The sequence below is a fragment of the Cetorhinus maximus genome, chromosome 4, assembly GCF_964194155.1.
Source record: "Cetorhinus maximus chromosome 4, sCetMax3.hap1.1, whole genome shotgun sequence".
In the NCBI taxonomy this organism is placed as follows: domain Eukaryota; kingdom Metazoa; phylum Chordata; class Chondrichthyes; order Lamniformes; family Cetorhinidae; genus Cetorhinus; species Cetorhinus maximus.
The window spans coordinates 120,215,206-120,237,881 of NC_135882.1; the positions used below are offsets into that span (position 1 = coordinate 120,215,206).

The following is a 22,676-nucleotide window of genomic DNA, read 5'->3' on the forward strand; positions in this document are numbered from 1 at the left end:
TGCAATCACATTCTAAAGGTCCTACCTGGCTTGCTGTAGTTATGTGACAAAGATGTCATGGACATAGGGCCATCTGTCACTTGTTCTTATGTTTTGCTTTCACAGACCGCTGACCCCTGTTCTGCTATTAACATATTCTGCTATCTAATTGTTATGCCACAATCAGCAACTTCTTTAGCCTTTAACACTACTATTAACACTCCCTTTGTCTTGTGTCCATGACATCTTTGTCAAATCTCTCCTGAGCTCCCACCTATACCTGACCTTCTGTATTGTTCCAGCTGCTCCCCCCCTTCTTAAACAGTATAAAATCCATCACATTTCTACCTCTCTTTAGCTCTGAAGAAGAGTCCTATGGACTCAAAACATTAACTCTGTTTCCCTCTCCAAAAATGCTGCCAGATCTGCTGAGTTATTCCAGCATTTTCTGTTTTTATTTCAGATTTCCAGCATCCACAGTACTTTGTTTTTATTAAGTTTTCCCCAGTGTTCTGGCCAATATTTATCCTTCAATCAACATTACAAAAAACAGGTTATCTGATCATTATCATATTGCTATTTGTTGAAGCTTGCTGAGTGCATATTGGCTGCCATATGTTTCCTACAACAGTGACAATATTTCAGAAGTACTTAATTGACTGTAAAGTGCTTTGAGGCATCTTGTGGTCATGAAAAGCACTATATAAATGCAAGTCCTTCTTTCTTTAATGGCTCAGTAGTTCACACAGTGAATAGACCAGGAAGGTCCCATTTCAATCCCTGAAGTCTGCTGAATTAGTTACAAAAGTTACAATTGGCCTCATGTTAGGGAGAGGCTGAGGTTCCCACTATTGATTTATCCAGCAACAACTGCTGTTAATGTATGTCCATGAATGTTGGGTCAGTACAGAATTGGACTTGCTTGTGATGACTTATGTGGTTGCAAGTTAGCTCACACATGAAGAATGGGTACCATACTTTGACTACCATGTTAAGCCATCTTACTATCACACTCCTTTTATTTCCTCCCTTTTATACCATATTTCTTTTCAAACAGATACTTAAACTTTTATTTACTAAATTGACACGAGACACCATGTCTACTCCATGGCCCTAGCTTTGTCAGATCCCTAGATAGTAAAAGCGATTTAATAAACTCCCTTTAAATTTAATACATCTGACAAAAAGACATCATGTGAATGAGAATGGTTGGGAATGTTAAAATGCTCTGCTGCTTTGTGTGTTGATACTTACTGACATGTTCCTATAGATTCAGAAAGTTCATCAACAGTGAACTCATTGATGGTGAATCTAAATATCTCAGTAGTTAAAGGTTTGAATAATGATTTGAATACAGATTAATAAACCGTTGTACCACTAATTAAATTTCTATTTATTCAATCCTTTTAATTCTGGGTTGGTAATAATAAAAAGATCTCCCAGCAACCTTCATTTCCCTCTGTAAGATTTTAGGGGTTCTGATAATCTAGATAAATTTTAATAAATCTCAAACACAAATAGAGAAAAATATTTCGTGACAAAATTAATAAAGAGTTCTTATGGTAACTTTATAGTCTGGATTCCCATTTATTGACAGGTTCATTTTTTTTATTTTTAATACAACACAGTGAAACAGTGATGCTGAATACATAAGCTATATAATAGTATAAAAAGATATTTAACCTTCCTGATAAAATACACTTACAGCTGACATTAAGAACTGTCCGAAAATAAATATGAATCAATAAATACAAAACAATCACTGCACAGTCCTTAACTCTTTGATTGCTAGGGCTGTGTGGGGGCAAGGAATGCTTTGATTCAATGCTTGATGTGCATTTAATTGATTGTGACCACCCATAGCAGTCAAAGGGTTATAGCAAGTAAATGTAAACATAAATAATCCATTACATATGACCAGTTATGTTCATATTTGGAGTAACACTCTCCTCCTGCTTCCTTGACCCATATCCACCACCAGTTAACAGGGGGAAATCAAAGGGTGTACTAACTAGTTGCATCTACAGGAAGAATCCTCTATCTTTGTTCAATATGTTAATACTCACCAGAATCATGCATTAAGCTGAAGGATTAGCAACTGAGGAACTATAATAGCTTGTATCTGGGGAAGAAATAGGTTATGTTTCCCTTAATATGAGCACAGGGCCTATCTGTGCCTGTCAATCACATCTTTTATGATCAAGGAAGCCATTTGTTTTAACAGTTTACTAAAGCCACATTCAATGGCTGAATGGAGATACTGAAAAAAGAGGTGCAGTGGAATAAATCTAATTACAATGGACAGAATATTTAAGATTGAATGAAAGTATCCTTTGAAGATGTCTTTAAATCACATTGGGAATACTCCAACATAATATCTCCCCTATAGGCCTTATTAAAAAGTACAATTATGTTTAACTGTAGGTATTAATAGGAAATAATAGATCAGGTCAGTTATGTGAATTTAGTTTATTTTCCTGTTAATTAATTTCTTGGCAGTTAAAGGTCAGAGACAAGAGACAGGAAGAGAAAACTCTTGAAGTATGTGGAACATTAATATTTTCTAAATAAAGACATTAAAAAAATTCAATAATTACAAAGCCTGAAAATGTACTGAGTACTGTTAAAGGCAAACCCTTTAACTGTTTTAAAAGTCACTTGTCACTCATGTTTCCATACAAAAGCGAGTTCTGATTTGTGAAAGTTGATCGTATTGGTGAAATGCCCATTTGTTACGTCAGTACATAGCCCAATGACAGGTTGGCCCCAAGGGGAAGCAACTCTTACAATTCACAAAGATTTCTATCAGTTGATGAGTTTTAAAATACTGAATAAAACAATATTTGCTGCAGGTTCATTTAAAGCTAGAGCAAACCAAAGTAGCTCTTTAATTAAAAGATGAAAGCTGAAAGAAGCCCATCTCTGAAGATCTTTCATTCATTGAAGCATCCATTCAGGGATTATTGAAGCAAGTTTCCATCCTCATGTTAATGAATAACCTCTGCTCTTCACTGAGTTTCTGGTTTTCCCAGCAATGGAGCCATTGGAGGGGTGAAAAATGGGAGTTTTAATGCACAACCACCAATTTATTGATCTCAAATTTCACTGCAAAGACATACAGATCTTCAAACACGAATCTTTCAAATGTGGGTTTCTCTAGCTTCTACCCTGTTTGCCATATTTAATTTAGGGGTAAGTGTGGACCATTGTAACTTTATAAATTGTTAATTGTACACCTAATTCACGTAAAACTGCAATGCGTAACGATGGCATCTTGGAACTGATGTTGCTGTGGTGCACCACTAATGTCTGTAGGTACCAGGCTTTATATAATAGCAATAACCAATGAGAATACATGGATTCATTGGCAATTAAGACATGCCAGATTCAACTGATTCATGTTATAATCGACAGACACTTTCTTATTCAATATCCCTAGATAAAAATATCTTATGAACATGAAAATGCAATTGACTGAGAAATCAACCATACTTTGGATTATATGTAGTCCATTAATGCACATTTCTTCAACCAATCAGGAATTTAACGATGACATTATACAACATGTATATTAATGCTGATGTTGCTCTGGCAGCAATTTCAGGTAAAAGTCACATTCTGTTCAATATTTGAATTTCTGGCATTCTACCACAATTCCAAGTCTGCAATGCTAAAAATAACCTCTCTTGATGGGTTCATAGAAGTTTGAACAGCCCTGTGTGTATGTGTGGCAGCAGGAAAACCAATGTATAGGAACTCCCTTAGTCTAGTTCTACATTTCCATTACACAGCATTTAAATCTACATGAACAATAGCTATTGAAAGCTCCACGCATTGACTTTGCTCAGAACTGCTTTAACAAAACAAAAATGAACAACATACTTAAGGCTGTTAACAATATTGCAGATATTTTGGCCCCTGTTACTTAGTCACAGAACAGTCCAATTTTCTATGCTTTATAATCCCGGTCTCCTACTTGAAAGGACCAAGTGCAGCAATATTTCCTTATTAGACAGATAGTGATCCTCTTTGGAAAAATGAATGCAAAAGGAGAGGGGTCTGTCTGGTTCAGAAAAAAATTAAGTCAGCAGAAGGATTTTCAATCAAACCCTCAAAATAGGGAAGAGACCAGGTTCAGCAACAAGTTATAGTATCAGTCTTGATAAAGATCTTGAAAAGTATTTGCTTGTTTTTCCTTTTTGAAATCTGGATTCAAAAGTTCACTAGGGCATCAAGCGTGCAGATAAAAGGCCTATACGGAATGGCGCACCAAAGAAAGATAAAGGACCGAAATACAGATGATACTGTGTATCATGAAAGCTTCCCCCTCTCTCTTTTATAATCTCCATTCATGCTCAGAACAGACGACTCTGAGAAAATCAGCTATGATTCACATGTCTTAGGCAGAGAGATGCCTGCTCATTGCTGGGTTCCAGCATTACAGCCCACTTGTTGAAATCTCATGTTGCTTCTGCTACAATCACACCCACTCTTGCATGGATCGCTTGCAATATAGTATGTGGCGTGGCGTTCCTTTCCTCTTAAATTGAACCACTGTGTAAACCAACACCAGAAAGCACAAGGCCAGCGTACAAGGGATAACAATGGCGATGGCATTCACAGTGCTGGAAGTATTATCAATTTTAATCACTATGTCAACATCATCTTGAGTATCATGCCTGTCCTTGTCTCCAGTTTTAGTTCGGTCACATCCCATCCATTCTTTCAGTATTGACCTTGGATAGTTAGGCTCCACTCTGAGTTTATGATTATTGAATTTCCAGTACTCCTTTCCTTTGTAAAAGAATGTATATCCTGGAAATACAAAAACAAAATTATTCAGTCTCACAGCTTAACAAAATAAAAGATAACTCATTAGAAAACTGAAACAGCTGAAAAGATATAGCAGGGCAGCAGATCCCCATGGGATGGGCGAGTTATTTCATCAGAACCTTCAGAGCTATGAGGAAAGTTCCTTTATAGGGCCAAAAGAAGGTGAAGGAGGAGGTAGAGGTCAAAGATATAGAGATACTAATTACTTTCATAAAGATTTAACCTGCTGGCGGGGGACCGTAAAATCCTTCTCAATGTTTCAGGTCGATGACTGCTCTAATGAAAAGTTATAAACCTGAATCGTAGAAAGTAGAAAAAGCCCTGAATTGCACGATCTTTGCTCTGGGTGGGGTGGGGGGTGTTGGTGGCTGGTGGGGGGGGTGGAGTTCCGGGATGGAATCAGGCCTGCTGCCCCTGGAGGCAGATTGGAGGTGGCCACACTGGTAACTGAATGCCAAGGTTGGCTGGTTGAAAGGCCCATTTTGGTTCTCTGGGACCTTTTACCGGTTGTTTGGATGCATTTTAGGTCCTCTATCCCTCACCTTCATCGCACCCCAACCCCCCATGACCTACCCCCCTTGACCTACTCCCCATGCCACATCCATGTCCTCATGCCAACTCATGCTAAGCCTCATTATTCATGCATGGCTGAGAACCCAGTCTCATAAAAGGATTAACTCTGTGGGAGTCCTTTTTTACACAGCTGCAGAAAACGCTTCACTTTGTTTGATTGACATCTTTATGCGGTTATGATAACTTATTTTTATGTAATCTCTTTTGTCAATGTCCCAATGTTCATTTGCACAAGATTAGGAGGTGTGAAGTGCGTAAACTTTATGTTATTGATACTTTAATGGTCTAATTGATTGACACATTTATGGGTTATAGGAACACCACTTTTGTTTTCCATGAATTATAAATGGGTGTTTTTTTTGCCTAGGCAGCTCCACACATTGTTACTATAGGATTCACTGGTTCTGTACATAGTGTAGACTAGATGAATGAGCATGGAAGGGCGATGAGTTGGCCTGGAGGCTATGAGAGGCCATTGGGTGTGAGTGAAGGAGCATATGTTGGAATTGAGATTGCATGGGGGCTATAAAGGGCCATGGGAGTGGATGGGGAGGCATGAGTTGGCATGGAGGGGTATGGGTAAGACCTTTTGAATTTACATTTCAAAAGGCTCCCAAATCCAGACTATGGTTCATGTCTCCCCTGAGATTCATGAGCTACGGATCCGACTCCATGAAAGCTGTGGGAGCCTCGGAGATGCATACCTCCACATTGGAGCCAGCCAGGTTGGGAGTGCAGGGTGTGGGCTCTCTCCCTGCGCCCCTATCCCATGCTGGCAAAAATTGGAGGTGCCAGAAATGGGGGCAGAAATTAAAGAATCAGGTCCTGCTTGCCATTTTTGAATGGCTCTGGAGTTCTTCCAACTCTCATTCGGGAGGAAACCTTACTTCAGAGAGCTGCCAGCCAATTAGATCATGACCTCCAGTCTAAGTGCCAGAGCCCATGGCACCAGGTAGGTGTAGGGTCTCATGGCAGAGATGGCATGGCAGGCTGGAGGAGTGGGGTGGAGGGAGCTGTGATGAGGGGAGAGGGAAGTAGGGGGTGTTGTGATGGCAAGGCCAAGTGGGGAGAGGGCACCTGTGGGGTGGGGGGAGTGGGGCCGGCAGTGGGGGGCTCCGATTTGGACATTTGGAAAGGGGATTAGTGATGGACATGCTCCCCTCCCCCACTTTTCCTGGCTGAATCCTGAGTAGGGTGATCTGCCGGGTATCCTTCTGGTCCTAAACACCTCCTGCCAGCTGAAAAATTGCGGTTGGATGGGAAGTAGTCCTCAGGTAGTCAATAATTGCCAACTGCCCTCCCACCTGCAAGCTTGTCGACGAGGGACCATAAAATTCTGCCCCACGTGACTAACCTTGCTCCCTTTAATGCTGAAGAACTGGAGCTGATACTACTGGAAGAGTAATAAAAGAGGGTGACCCGGCTTGGGGTTGATGACCACTCTCCAGTGCAAGCACAGTTGGCAGCTGCATGGAGGTAGATCAGCAGCCAAATCAGCGTAGACACCCAGGTCCTTTGTACCTGGCTGCAACTTAGAAATATGTTTGTTTATATCAGAAGAAAGGCCAAGGCAAGTGTGCTTTTCATCATTTGCTCACATTTCTTATGAGATCTGTCAACCATGGCTAAAGCCCTTAATTTAGGACTTGGTGCACCTTTTGTGAGGTATCATTTTAAACATTATACAAAACCTGTTCCCTTTGGACACCATTGTTTCCACCATTGTTTCAAAGCTGAACTTCACACTTCTGTTTCAGGTGGTGGAGACAGCAAACATATGCTTAGGATTCCACCCAATTCGCTCCTCTTGGTTTCTTGGCTGAATCAACAGTCTGAAGGTAAATGTAAAATTTGGTGTCTGAAGAGCTACCCACTTGGTGTTTCTTCTTCCAACAATGTGGCGCTCTGGCCTGACATGTAATGAAGGAATCATAGCTGCTTCTTGGATAGTGCCAATCAATGTGAAAAATTAATCAGAAAATGACGGAGTTAGGATAACTTAACAAGCAGACACCATCATGGGTTAATTGTTATGGGGTTTAGGGTGAATGTGTAGATAGGTGAGGCAGAGACAGATAGCAAGGGATCTGAAAATCAGAGGTATTTCTGTACAAAAGCAGGCAATCTCAGCAAGGTAAATTAGTTGTACAGATCTAATTAACTCTATTGGAACCATAGAACACTACAGCACAGAAAAACAGGCCATTCGGCCCTTCTAGTCTGTGCCGAAATATTATTCCGCTAGTCTCATTGACCTGCACCCAGTCTATAACCCTCCAGACCTCTCCCATCCATGTATCTATCCAATTTATTCTTAAAACTTAAGAGTGAGCCCGCATTTACCACGTCAGATGGTAGCTCATTCCACACTCCCACCACTCTCTGAGTGAAGAAGTTCCCCCTAATGTTCCCCCTAAACCTTTCCCCTTTCACCCTAAAGCCATGTCCTCTCGTGTTTACCTCTCCTAATCTAAGTGGAAAGAGACTACTTGCATTTACTCTGTCTATACCCCTCATAATTTTGTAAACTTCTATCAAATCTCCCCTCATTCTTCTACGCTCCAAGGAATAAAGTCCTAACCTGTTTAATCTTTCCCTGTAACTTAAATCCTGAAGACCCGGCAACATCCCAGTAAATCTTCTCTGCACTCTTTCAATCTTACTGATATCCTTCCTGTAGTTAGGCGACCAGAACTGCACACAATACTCCAAAGTTGGCCTCACCAATGTCTTATACAACCTCACCATAACATCCCAACTCCTATACTCAATACTTTGATTTATGAAGGCCAGTATGCCAAAAGCTTTCTTTACAACCCTGTCTACCTGTGAATTCCTTCAGGGAATTATATATCTGAACTTCCAGATCCCTTTGTTCCTCTGCACTCCTCAGTGCCCTACCATTTACTGTGTATGTCCTACCTTGGTTTGTCCTTCCAAAATGCAACACCTCACACTTTTCCGCATTAAATTCCATTTGCCATTTTCTGGCCCATTTTTCCAGTTGGTCCAGATCCCTCTGCAAGCTTTGAAAGCCTTCCTCCCTGTCCACAATGCCTCCAATCTTAGTGTCATCAGCAAACTTGCTGATCCAATTCACCACATTATCATCCAGATCATTGATATAGACAACAAACAACAATGGTCCCAGCACAGATCCCTGAGGCACACCACTAGTCACAGGCCTCCAGTCTGAGAAGCAATCATACACTACCACTCTCTGTCTTCTCCCACACAGCCAGTTTCGAATCCAGTTTACAACCTCTCCATGGATACCAAGTGTCTGAACCTTCTGAACTAACCTCCCATGTGGGACCTTGTCAAAGGCCCTACTAAAGTCCATGTAGACAACATCCACAGCCTTTCCTTCATCTACTTTCTTGGTAACCTCCTCGAAAAACTCTACAAGGTTCGTTAAACACGACCTACCACGCACAAAGCCATGCTGACTATCCTTAATCAGCCCTTTGCTGTCCAAATAATTGTATATCCGATCTCTCAGAACACCTTCCAATAATTTACCTCCTACTGACGTCTGGCTCACTGGCCTGTAATTACCTGGTTTACTTTTGGAGCCTTTTTTAAACAACAGAACAACATGAGCTACCCTCCAATCCTCCGGCACTTCACCCGTGGCTAAGGACATTTTAAATATTTTTGCCAGGGCCCCTGCAATTTCTACACTCGTCTCCCTCAAGGTCCGAGGGAATATCATGTCAGGCCTGGAGGATTTATCTACCTTTATTCGCTGTAAAGCAGCAAGCACCTCCTCTTCTTTAATCTCTATATGTTCCATGGCACTACTGCTTGTTTCCCTTCCTTCCTTATACACTATGCCAGTTTCCTGAGTAAATACTGATGCAAAAAAACTGTTTAAGATCGCCCCCATGTCGTGAGGCTCCACACATAGATGACCACTCCGATCTTCAAGGGGACCAATTGTGTCCCTTACTATCCTTTTACTCTTAATATACTTGTAGAAACCCTTCGGGTTTACCTTCGCATTATCTGCCAAAGCAACCTCATGTCTTCTTTTTGCCTTCCTGATTTCCTTCTTTTGTATTTTCTTACATTTTCTATACTCTACAAGTACCTCATTTGCTCCTTGTTGCCTATACCTGCTATACACCTCTCTCTTCTTCTTAACCAGATCGCCAATATTCCTTGAAAACCAAGGTTCCCTATGCCTGTTAACTTTGCCTTTAATCCTGACAGGAACATGCAAACTCTGCACTCTCAAAATTTCGCTTTTGAATGCCTTCCACTTACTGAACACATCCTTGCCAGAAAACAACTTATCCCAATCCACTCTTCCTAGATCCTTTCTCATTTCCACAAAATTGGCCTTTCTCCAATTTAGAATCTCAACTCGAGGACCAGACCTATCCTTATCCATAATTAACTTAAAACTAATGACATTGTGGTCACTGGACCCAAAATGTTCGCCTACACATACTTCTGTCACCTGACCTGTCTGGTTCCCTAATCAAGTATTGAGATCAAGTATTGCATCCTCTCTCGTTGGTACCTCTATATATTGATTTAGAAAACGTTCCTGAAGATATTTGACAAACTCCAAGCCATCCAGCCCTTTTACAGTATGGGAGTCCCAGTCAATATGTGGAAAGTTAAAATCTCCTACTATCACAACTTTCTGTTTCTTACATTGGTCTGCTATCTCTCTATAGATTTGCTCCTCCAATTCTCTCTGACTATTGGGCAGTCTATAATACAACCCTATTAGTGTGGTCACACCTTTCCCGTTCCTCAGCTCCACCCATATGGCCTCTGTAGATGAGCCCTCCGGGCTGTCTAGTCTACGCACAGCTGTGATATTTTCCCTGACTAGTAATGCCACTCCTCCCCCTTTCATCCCTCCCCCTCTATCACGTCTGAAACAACGGAACCCCGGAACATTGAGCTGCCAGTCCTGCCCCTCCTGCAGCCAAGTCTCACTAATAGCAATAATGTCGTAATCCCACGTGCCAATCCACGCCTTAAACTCATCTGCCTTTCCGACAATACTCCTTGCATTGAAATAGATGCACCTGAGAATATTTTTATCACGTACAAACCTTTGATTTCTGTCTATACATGCATTCCTCGCTTGACCTTTATCCTCCTCCACCTCACTATCTGCTCTAACACTCTGGTTCCCCTCCCCCTATTCTTGTAGACAATAGACTCTTGGATAGAAATTGTATCCCATGACTTAAATTTAAGAGTGTTAAGGGGGTTGCTATGGATACAGAACTATAATGGAGAAAGTGCTGTTCAGTCAAGGCCAGTTTGACCGCTCAAGTGTGTAAAATGTCCAGAGACAGATGAACAGAGTAAGCCACAATACACATGCATGAGAAAGGGAAGTTATCTATGTGACTGCTAGGGCATTTACACTCTAACCTGATTTGTATTGAACTGTATAAAAGTAAAGCACACTAGTGTAGTTTAGGAGCTCTAACTAAGCCTTGCCTAGGGCTAGTAGTGAGACAACATGGCTTTCAAATCCCTGATGAGTTACTTGTTCATTAGAATTTCATTATTGATTTAGTTATCAGTTATTAGCATTTGCTATTGTACAGCTGCTTCTTTATCTCTTGACTCCATGTGCCTGTGTCAAAATGGAAGAGTAATGAGAACATTAATTGCATGTAAACTAAGGAAACCAAAGGTTGATTTGAGGATCAGTAAAGTCAGTTTCTGGATCAACAGTGGCACCACTGAGTCATAAGGTCAATCACCATTCCAAAGATTTGAATACATAGCCTGGGCTGACACCAGTGCAGTATTGATGGAGTGCTGCCTATCAGATGGGTTACTTTAAGGTTAGATATTAAATTAAGGTTCTGTCTTCCCTCTAAGGTCAACATAAAAGATTTCCATATCCTTGTTATCACAAAGAGTGCCTACTTCAATTTCTAATGCATTGCCCACCATCTTGGCTCATCTGTCATTGAAAACCCCTCCTCCATTTCTTTATCGCCTACAGACTTGATTCCATCCTTCACCCTCCAAAATCTTCAATTCATCCAAAGCTCTGTCCCGAACCAAGTACCATTTACTCATCAGCACTACCTCACTGGTCTACATTGGATCTCTGTTCCCCATTGGCTCAAATTTAAAATTACCTGCCTTGACTTTCTCAGTAGGTTCTTTGATCTATTGTTGTAACTTTGGTAAAAGTTCAGCAAATCATCTGAAATAAAAGGTGTAAATGATTTAAGACATCCCTTTTGTTCTTTTTCCCACAAAAGCTACGAAGGAGATGGAATGATCTCTAAGGAAATTATCTCCCTTTATCTTTGTTTAAATCCTTCAATGGCTTCTCCCGTCTCTATCTGAGTTCCCTCCTCCAGCCCTACAAGACCCCTCAAGCTGTTTGTACCATTTGTGCAATTCCCCTTTCCCCCCACTTTACCTCACCATTGGTGATTACTTACCTGGATTACACTCTCTTCAACTCTCTCCCTACTTTTCCATCTCCCTTTTCTAAATACCCTCCTTAAAACCCACTCTTTGACTAAGCTTTTGATTACTTCTCTTAATATCTCCTTATTTTTCTCATTGATTTTTTCTCTCTTTCAAATGTCTCAGGGCACTAAATGGACTATATGAGTGCAAAGTGCTTTTGCTGAGATGGATAAAATACAAGTCTTAGGGGGAGAAATTCATTCAAATAGCACAGACTCTAGCAGTGCTACTCAAAACAAATTTCTCTCCCCTCAATGTTCAATACTAAGGCCTGATTTTTCGTAATGATGGAGAGCTTCTCTGCTGTTACAAAAATGGTGGAGGAGGCCTGAATCTGGAATTCCTACGCCCAAACAAGACACCTACCATTTTCGCAGTGGGGAGAATGGGGGCGGGTTCTAAGTTTCACATCTGTGGTTCACAGAGGCAACTACACATGTTAAAGTGCAGCTGCCTCAGGATCATCTGACTTTCATTAGTGAAATGTCCAAAACATGACTTGTACACTTTAGACCTGATAGGAGAAAATCTAAAACTGTTGGAGCTCTTTGGAGATGTAGGGTACCCTTTCGGAGAGGTAAAGTAACCTTTTGGATATGGTCCCAGAACACCTTTGGGGGAGGTAAGCTGCCCTTTGGGAGAGGTAAGGTGGCCTTTGGGATTGTTAAAATTAGACATGAATGTGTGTAAAGTGTGCATAAACTCACTGGAACTGTCAAGCTCAAAAGAGCAGTCAAAGGGAACTCTCAAAAGGAACTGTCAAGAGAGCCATCAAAAGGAGCTGCCAAAATGAGCTGTCAAGAAAGCTGTTAAAGGGAAATGTCAAAGGGAGCTGCAAAGCTATCGAGACATTTAAATACCCTGCCTTTTAAATATTTCAAAAAACTGTCTGAAGCATTGAAAAAAATCAGTGTTTGCTATTTCTCTCTATCTGCTGACATAAATCTGAGGGGTATCATTGTATGATTAGTGCTGTGTGACTGATTTTATAACCTATCATTATCATAGTGGGATGCCTGTCAGTTCATGGTTTGATTGACAGCTCAAAGTGGTTATAAACTTTTTGAACTGGGACTACGAATTTCAAAGCTTGTTTCCATAAGGGATTAAAGGAGCTTAAGTGTAGTGAACTGTTTTTTTTAAATCAATGAGATTTTTTTGCAATAGTGAATTCATCAATAAACACTTAAGAACTTTATTTCATCTCAGTATGGGTCCTGAGGTCTGCCCATGGTAGATAATGGGTGAGTTGAAATAGTAGGCGTAAGGGCAAAGAGTGGTGGGTGGGGGCATGTGTTGGCACTAAGTTGGCATGGGGCTATAATGGGTCATGGGAGTGGGAAGAGATGCATGGGTTGGCAAAGAGGATATGAGGGGCCATGGGGGGTGTGGAAAGAGGGGCATAGGTTGGCATGGAAGGTATGATGGGCCATGGAAGATTAGTTGGTGGCATAGATGGGGTATGGGGAGTATGTGGAGAGATGAGGGGGTGTTAGCGGTGAGGGGCCTATTTTTTCTTTATTGTTTTTCTTCATTGCTTTGACAAAGTGCCGGTGCACCAAGGCAGGCCTTGCCCAGCCTGCCACTGCACCTGACAGCCTCCTCACAGAGGATCGCTCTCTGCGACTCCCGTAAAACCAGGCCCCCAGAGAATGAAAATCCAAAGTTGTGGGCATTTTCTCTTGGGTCTCTCTGACCCGGGAGTGAAAATACAGGCCTAAGTTTGTCTTGAGCACTGATTTGACCCCAACTGAAATGCTGTCTGAAATTCTGGTCGTTGTAATAGAGTGAAAAAAATCTGAGTTTGGAAAGAGGGTTTAGATAATAGCAACTAAGCTGATCCCTGGATTTGACAATTGAGACTTGAGAAGAGGCTAAGGAAGCTAGAAATGTTTATATTGGAGAAAAGAAGGCTCGGGGAGACTTAAAAGTAATTTCAATAATTCTAAGTGGAATAAATAAGTTAAACTCAAAAAAAATTCATAACCATAAATTCTGTACTAGGGGCATGGACTGAGGCCTTCCAAAAATGAATTTAAGGAGAATCTTAAAGGAGGAAAGAGCATTGGAGGGGAAGAAGGATTAAGCGAGGAAATTCCAGACCGTGGATCCAGCAGCTATTACACAGGACGCACACCTATTCATTCCCAAAATACACTCCCTTTGAACATCATTCCATTGTAGAATCACTCATACAGTTTCTAAAGTTTGCACTGACTTTGTTTAGAGGGGTGCTGCGAATCAAAAATGGAATAAATGGAATGTGAAAACCAGGTGAAATGGCAAACATCATGAAGGTTTAAGGTGATGTTGATGAACAGAATGGAGATGTGAGGCAAAACATCTTGGGCTGGATTTTACAGTGTGACCTATTACCCGTCCCCTCCCCCGACTAAAAAAAATTAGTATGGAGCCGGCCCACCGAAAAGCTGGCTGCCCGGCAGCCATTTTGAACTGGAATCAGCATTAATTGTCTTAGGTTGAGACTTTCACCCCCCATCTAGGGAGGAAGTCCCACCTTAGAGGCCTGCCGGACAATCTATTTGGCCAGCAGGCCTGTAGTCCCAGCTGTGCCAGATTCGAGCGATGGCCAATGCTGGGGTTACAGGTAGTCCCTGAGGAAGAGGTTATGGAGGCCGGACTTTAAGGTATCGACGGGGCTTGGCTGGCAGACCCCAGCAATGGGGGTGGGAGGGACCGGGTTTGAGAGATCAGGGGGTAGGGTTAAAGGGGAGGTATGACCTTGAGCGAGGCTAGCCTCCAGTGGGCACAGGGGACCCCCAAAGGAGGTCTCCCTCCCCTTGCCCGACCACCCCATCCAGTAAAAGCTGCTGGGCTACCCCCCTGGCATGGGCCTCCCCCTTCTACGGGTGAAATAGCAGTTGAGGTGGAATGAGGCACGTAAGGGACCATTAATTGACCACCTGATGGCCTCAATTGGTCCAAGGATGGGTGGTCTGCCAGCTGCCTTCCCAGTCCACTGTGAAATGGGAGATAGGTCAGGGGAGGGTGGGAAGGCTGCAGGAAGGCCACACATTGCATTTTAAGAGCACCCCACCAGTACTTTTCACACACGCTGGTGGGGTGCCGCCAATTCAACCCCATGTTGTGAGAGCACATGATCTTTATGTCCCTTTAGGGTAGATTTTCCTTTTTAACTTGTACATAAAGCAATACTCAGGCACAGCAAATAGTAGAAAATCAGGCAACGTGGATTGCATGCCTCTAATGGATCCCACCTGATTTTCATTCAATTACATTTCTGAGGAAGAAGGTATATGCAAAAAGGTGAGCTGTTGGAACTAGTCATGCACAGTTCTGAGACTGCAAGTTTGGAGCCTTACAAATTAGCAAGTGACTTCTAACTATTCAGATTGAGCCAGTCCCAAACCAGGGTTTCAGACTCGACTGGGGATTTATGGCTAAGAGTGGTGCTACCTTCCAAAGACAATCCTTAACCTTCAGTGTTAAATTTTTAATTAGGGCAATACAAAATATGAGAACGTAACGTAAAAATCTACAAGGATTTGAAATCCAATGCAGTATCTTATTTGTTATGTTTATGAAAAACACTATTAAAAATCATTGACCTGAAATTGATTGAATCACTCTGATTTTTTTACAGCAATGTGGACGCTTGAACAAGATAAAAACTTGAGCATTTTGATCATGGCTACTTTTGCTCTTACCACTTTCTTTGCTGACAAAGGCGCCTTGTGGAGACTTGGGAATTCCTTTCCATATTGAAATGGATTTGGGATAACCATTGTCTACAACATGTGTTTCTTCATTGTACCTCCAGTACCTACAGGTAAAAAAGAAAAACATGACAGTGAACAATGTGATGTTCTAAAGCTGGGTTCTAATAATGCTAACAATGCAAGAAGCTAATGGGATGAAAGATCTTGTAACAGTCTCTATCATGATAAGTATTTGACAAACTAATGAGACTAAAGGCAGACAAGTTACCAGACAAGTTGGCCTGCATCCAAGGGTTTTAAAGGAAGTGGCTGCAGAGATAGCAGAGGCATTGGTCGAAATATTCTAGAACTCACTGGATTCCGGGAGGGTCCCAGCAGATTGGAAAACCGCTAATGTGATGCTCCTGTTCAAGAAGGGAGGGAGACAAAAAACAGGAAACTATAGGCCAATCAGCCTAACATCTGCTGTTGGGAAAATGCTAGAGTCCATTATTAGGGAAGAAATAGCAGGACATTTAGAAAAGCTTAACGCAATCAAACAGTGTGAACATGGTTTTGTGAAAGGGAAATCATGTTTGACAAATTTGCTAGAGTTCTTTGAGGATATAACAGATAGATTTGATAAAGGGAAACCGGTAGATGTAGTGATGTCCAGAAGGCATTCAATAAGGTGCCACATTAAAGGTTATTGCACAAGATAGGAGCTCACAGTGTTGGGGGTAATGTATTAACACACAGAAGATAGAAAGTTGGGATTAAAGGGTCCTTTTCAGGTTGGAAAGATGTAACTAATGGAGTGCCACAAGGATCAGTCCTCGGGCCTCAATTATTTGCTATCTATATTAATGACTTGCAGGAGGGGGCAGAGTGTAATGTATCCAAATTTGCTGATGATACAAAAATAGGTGGGAGGGCATGTTGTGATGAGGACATAAGGAATCTGCATGGGGATATAGATAGGTTGAGTGAGTGGGCAAAAACTTGGCAGATGGATTTTAAGATAGGAAAGTGTGACATCGTGCACTTCGGTAGGAAGAATCAAAAGTCAGACTATTATATAAATGGAGAGATACTCCAAAAAAGTGCAGCATAAAGGGATCTGGGTGTTCTTGTGTATGAAACACAAAAAGTTAGCCGGCAGGTGCAGCAAGTAATTAAGAAGGCAAATGGAATTTTGGCCTGTATTGCTAGGGGGTTGGAGTTTAAAAATAGGGAAGTCTTGTTACAACTGTACAGGGTGTTGGTGAGGCGGCACCTGGAGTACTGTGTACAGTTTTGGTCCCCATATTTAAGAAAGGATGTACTGGTATTGGAGGCAGTTCATAAGAGATTCACTAGGCTGATTCCTGGGATGAAAGGACTTATCAAGAATGGTTAAACAGGTTAGGCCCTTATCCATTAGAGTTTAGAAGAATGAGGAGTGATCTTATTGAAAAGTATAAGATTCTGAAGGGGCTTGACAGGATAGATGTTGAGAAGATGTTTCCACTAGTGGGGGAAATCTCGAACTAGGGGACATAGTTACAGAATAAGGGGACACTCATTTAAAACTGGGGTGCAAAGGAATTTCTTCTCTCAGAGGGAAGTGAATGTCTGGAATGCTCTACCCCAGAGAGTTGTGGAGGCTAGATCATTGAGAGTATTTAAAGGGGAGGTAGATAGATTTTTGAAATATCGGGGAGTTGAGGGCGATGAGGGGCTGGCATGAAAGAGGAGTTGAGGCCTGGGGCAGATCAGCCATGATCTTATTGAATGGAGGGGCAGGTTTGAGAGGCCAAATGGCTTATTCCTGCTCCTATTTCTTATCATCTTATGTTCTATCTGAGATTAGAGTCCTTAAATGGCAAAACCCTGCTTACAGAGTCTCGTTCACCAGGAACATAAATTGAAGATCTCGGTTCAGTCTTCCAATCATAAATAAAAACAGCAAATGCTGGAAATACTCAGAAGATCAGGCAGCATCTTTGAAGAGAAACAGAGGGTGGAATTTTACAGCCCTTCCTGCCAGTGGGATTTTCCTCGCTGAAGTCAATGGGCTTTTTAACGGCTCGCCACTTTTTATGGCCCCGCCACAACCATGGCAGGGCCGTAAAACTCCGCCCAGAGTTAACGTTTTGGGTCTGTGACCTTTCATCAGTTTTGCATAATTGCAGGTCAGCCTTTTTTATTGTTTCCATTTTTACTATCCTTATCACCAGTAAAACCTCAATTGCAATCAGTTCGCCAGTACAGGTTGCTTCTTCACTCCATCAAGTCCAAGGGGCACAAACTTCCGATTAATTGATCAGATCAAAAAACCCACTCTCTCCTCTACCCGAGCAACCCACTATTATGGGGTCATCCTGGAGAGCAAAGATAACCACACATTCTTTTCCATACAGCAACTGCCTCCCTAAACTTCTCTTCCCATCCACTTACCTGAACAACAAGTACCAGGAGCTCATCTCCATGATCGATCAATTGAGCAGCTTCTCCCACTTGCATCCACCTACTAAATCAAATATCCCAGTCCTATCCATACTACAGCTCTGTACCTTATTTTCTCCAATTTCACCCCCATACCTTTTAAGCTCATCATAAGGGTTACCCCTTTCCCTTTTAACACCATTTCTACTAAACTCTTGGTCGTCTTTTGATTTTGGCTGACATTGTAAATTACTCCCTTCGATTAGCTCAGTTCTTGTCACTGTCCCCTTTGAGTCAAATAATTGTGGCATCACATCCTACTCAGAAACATGATCACATAATTCAAGATGACACATCAGTGCAACACTGAGAGGTCCTGCCTTTCAAATGATTAACCAAATCCCTGCCTGCTTATTAAACAATCCATGGTGCTCTTCAAAGAAAGGCAAGTAATTCTCCAGGGGTCCCGGTCAACATTCATCCTATAACCAACGTTACAAAAAAAAAATCAGCTGGTTATTTATCTCATTGCAGGTCCCTGTGTTTTGCAAGTTGGCTGTCATGTTTGCCTAAAATAAACCACCACTGAAATAACAACCAATGAAGTGGCTCAGGATGAAGTATCAGTAAATAATGAGCCAAGGGCCAGCCTTTGCAGAGAGCACACATGAACGAATGAATGAATTTGTCTGAAAAAACAAGTGTTTAACTTCAAATGTAATTCATTAGTTGTGAAGTGTTTTGGGTTTTTCTCAGGTTGTTTCCTGATACCAGACACATTTTTTCTTCCTTATTTGTACCAGGTGTGAGGAACTTGGATGAATGCATTGACTGGATCATTGATCTAACACAGGTATCCTGTGCTTGTGTTTTTATTGGAGTGCGGCTTCCAGTCTCGAATCAGATCATCCACCTTTAGTGCACGTCCAGCAACAGGCCCTCCAATTGTTCAACAGCAAAAGTAGCTACGTTGCTCACATATTTCTACTGTACCATTATGAACAATTGAAACCCTCACCTGCTGGCTGTACTATGAACATTTTGGGCAGCTGCTGTGCACAATTTTCTGACCATTTTATATTAATGGTAGAGCAATGATACCTAGTGTGCCCCTGAGTTTCTGATATACGCTTCCTGCCAGGAGCAGAAAATCATCAAACTACCTCCAATTGGTCAACTTTGTCCACCATCACACCATCAGAGTTGGAGCCCTGTAATAGCTGATGCCTTGTGGGTTATACACTTCCCTGTCAAGTGTAGGCCTCTGCAAGCTTTTCATTTGCTACTAGCCTACTTAAATCAACAAAATCAGTGCAAATCATTCTCTGGGCTGCTGGTGTGAATGAGCTGGCATCACTGGTCAGCCAATTGTGAAATATCGGGACACAATTACTATCATAGTTACCCCTTAGCTTCAAACTATCAAGCTATCACTTTCATATTACATTTTTGTAAACATGTTTTAAATATTCATTTATTTTCCTATCACTCTTTGAAAAAGATTGTTTCTCAGGCTCTTTTTAATGTCTTATATCAATTTTTCTGCATTGCCTGCTTTCATTTTCTTGCTGTTGCTCTTGTTCCTTTGTTTTACCTCATTTGACTTTGACATTTCCTCTTTTCCTTATATTTTATGTATTTCCTCCTTTGAGTGTTTTTCCTGTTTCTATTGATCTCATTTTCCTTTATCTGGGCTGCTTTTACTTCTATTCGATTTTTAACCAGTTATCTGCATCAATGCAACAAAAAAAATCAATATTTAAAAAACACAAAATAACAATAACCCAGAGCTTTTGTCAATCCCTGAATATTCCTTTCCACAGCAAAATAGATGTGACAAGAAGGTCCAGATGAAAAGTATAAAACCACAGTGATGTGGTGCCCTTTTGCACACTCAGGGTTTTAAGAATCTTGAAGTATCATCTAAACAATCCAGAATAAATTAACATTCTTGAGCTAAAATTTTCATGTTGATCGTTTTAACAAAAATGTGAAAGTAAGTACAAAATGGGATATCCTGTTTTGTATTCACATTGGTTTTTCTTTCCAGTACACTTGCTGCTAAGAATTTCAACCCTTTTGTTTCCAGTGGTAAATGAGAGTTGAATCAGGAAACAGGGAAAAAAAAAATCAAATAGCACAGTGAACTTCAAATGGATTACTTGGCATTTGCCACAGTAAATCATGCATAGTCCATGAAGTTAGAACAAAGAAAGCCTAGGCAGGAATTTTCTCCACTGTGTCACCTAAACTTTGCCAGAAAATCCTGCTTATCCGTAAATGGGATTTCCACTGCACCTCTCATGAAGGTGTGGTGACAGACAGGAGCAAATGTGGGGAAACTCCTGTCTGAGATTATTGTATTGATTTAAAATTTATTTGATGAAGTAGTTGTCAAAAGGGTAGTGGTAGGGGTCTCCATCATATTCACGACAGATATAGTCAATTTGCCTCCCGCCCGCCTGCTTCTGATCACCCTGTGGTAAAAAAGACAAATAAGGGTCTGAGTTTCATTGGTACATGGACAAAGCATAAAGCAAAGTAGGTCATGTTCCTGCTGTAATAAAAGCAAAATACTTAGGATGCTGGAAATTTGAAATAAAAACAGAAAATGCTGGAAAAACTCAGCAGGTCTGGCAACAATTGTGGAGAGAGAAACAAAGTTCACGTTTCAAGCTCATATAGTTCGTCTTCAGAGCTGAAAAACAGTCATACAGGCTTGAAACGTAGGGTGGAATTTTCCCTTCATGAAACTAAGTGTGGTGGCAGGCAGTTTCGGCAGCGCCCACCCTGCTGTCTGGAATGGTGGAGACTCGCGCCTGAGGGCGGTCATTAATTATGCAAAGGTGTTTATTGGTCTAAATCATCTGGCGGGTTGGAAGCTGGTTCGTCGGCCCGCCATCAGCTGGTGGATTCAAAGGTCTGGGTGCCATATTTAAAGGCCAGTCCAACACACAATCTCACTCTCTCCAGCCCACCTGAGATGTCTGGCAGCCAGAACAGGAAGGCTGAGAGCCTGAACAGCACCCTGCTCCACGCACCAGGCCCTCCAGGCCTTGATCAGAGGGGTGCAGGTGCAAAAGCACATGCTCTATATCAGAGATGGCTGCAGGAAGCACAGCAGCCTCACCTCTCCGGCCTGGGAGGCCTTCGCAGAGCAGGTCAACGCAGCTGGCAACCCCGCCCGGAATGCCAGCCAGTGCAGGGAGAGGATGAATGATCTTTTTCACTCCGCCAGGGTAAGTCATCCTTCAACTCCCTCCAATAACAAACTCGCATCATGACATCATGCACTCACTCAAACGGCCTCTCTCTTCAGGGGTTTCACGCTACCATTAGTGAGGGACACATATCAGCATTCATTCTCTCACCGAGACTTTCACATCGCCACCATCCTATCTACCATGTTGCTCACACTCCATCCCCTGGCCCTTCTGGGGAGGGCTCTCCACACACAGGGGACATTCATCTTACCCAGCCTCTGCTCCATCCCTTCTCATCACATGCCTTTCTTTCTTCTTTATACAGGCCAAGTTGGCGCACAACAGGCGCGAGAGAGTGCAGACTAGAGGGGGGAACGGCCAACATCATTACCTTCACTGAATTTGAGGAGGTTGCATCCGAGCTTCCTGTGGGGAAGGTGAGATTGGTCTCTCCCAGCAACTTAGTACGAATCACAGCTCCATCACTTCATCAAATCCTGATATTCACAGTGAATCACATGCAGTCTTATCTAGCTCATGCTCATTAGCTGAAACTCTATTTTCTATTTTCTAGGCACTAGCAGATCGAGGCCCCCAAGCCAGTCCAACACCACCAGTGCGAGCCCCCAGACTTCATTCGAAGAGGAAGCACTGGAAGAACTGTCGCGGCGCTCACACCCTCCACCAGTTCAGAGGCACACACGTCGGTGGGGCACAGATGTAGGTTAGGCTCAGGCTCACTTTCTGGGGAACACCTCAATGACACGTCCCCGCATCAGTTGGAGGCAGGGACAGCCCAGGTCTCTGACACTTGGAGGGCTGCTGGAGACCAGCCACCCGCTCAGTCCGAGTCAGAAGATGAGCCTCTGGAAGCGGCCACCAAATCAATGCTGGAGATGCAACAATAGGCGGTGGGACATCAGGCAGTGATTCAACAGTCACTCAGCAGGCTAGAGCGAACGATGGAGGATCCCGTACGCGTTCTGTCTGATGTCATGGCTCCGACATCTGAGCACCTCAAGACCACCATGGGAAGGCTGGCACCACCATGGGGACCTTGGTCCAGCAGGTATTGTCGGATTTGCACTCGGCCATGTACTCCATGGACACACACCTTGGTGGGTACATCAAGATATGGGGGATATGGGGACAGGGCACTTTGACCTCCCTCCAGGTGCACCATCTCCTGCAGGAATCAGGGTGGGGCCCTCGGGCACCCACAGGGAGGATGAGCGTCAGCCGGACACCCTGGAGGCTTCCTCTCAGAACACTCCAAGGGTGTGCAGCCACTCACAGCCGCCTCTGCCTGTAGCATATGTGTCTCCTCAGTTAAAGTGACAGAAGAAAAGACATGCACGGGAGGAGGAGATCCCTCGGCATATCCACATCTCAATCGTAGCAGTGTTTACATCATTAAATGGTGGAGAAGGCTTCGAATTTTCTCTTAAGTTGATCTTGTTCCTAAGTGGGCTCTCAGCTCCCAGAGTGAGCTCACTCGCAGGGCCTCACA

General features: G+C 42.5%; 1 protein-coding gene across 6 annotated transcripts in view; it reads right to left on the reverse strand.

The window, feature by feature from the left end:
* Positions 1 to 1,533: 1,533 nt before the first annotated feature.
* The window catches only part of mmp16a (matrix metallopeptidase 16a (membrane-inserted)), a 280,337-nt gene continuing 259,194 nt past the window's right edge, over positions 1,534 to 22,676 (reverse strand). For all 6 annotated transcript variants that reach the window (XM_078540700.1, XM_078540705.1, XM_078540701.1 and 3 more), the window contains 2 exons: positions 15,546 to 15,661; positions 1,534 to 4,794 (listed from right to left, as the gene is read on the reverse strand). In XM_078540700.1, the coding sequence (XP_078396826.1) occupies positions 4,460 to 4,794; positions 15,546 to 15,661 (451 nt within the window). In that variant the 3' untranslated portion in view covers positions 1,534 to 4,459. The remainder of the gene's footprint in view (positions 4,795 to 15,545; positions 15,662 to 22,676) is intronic.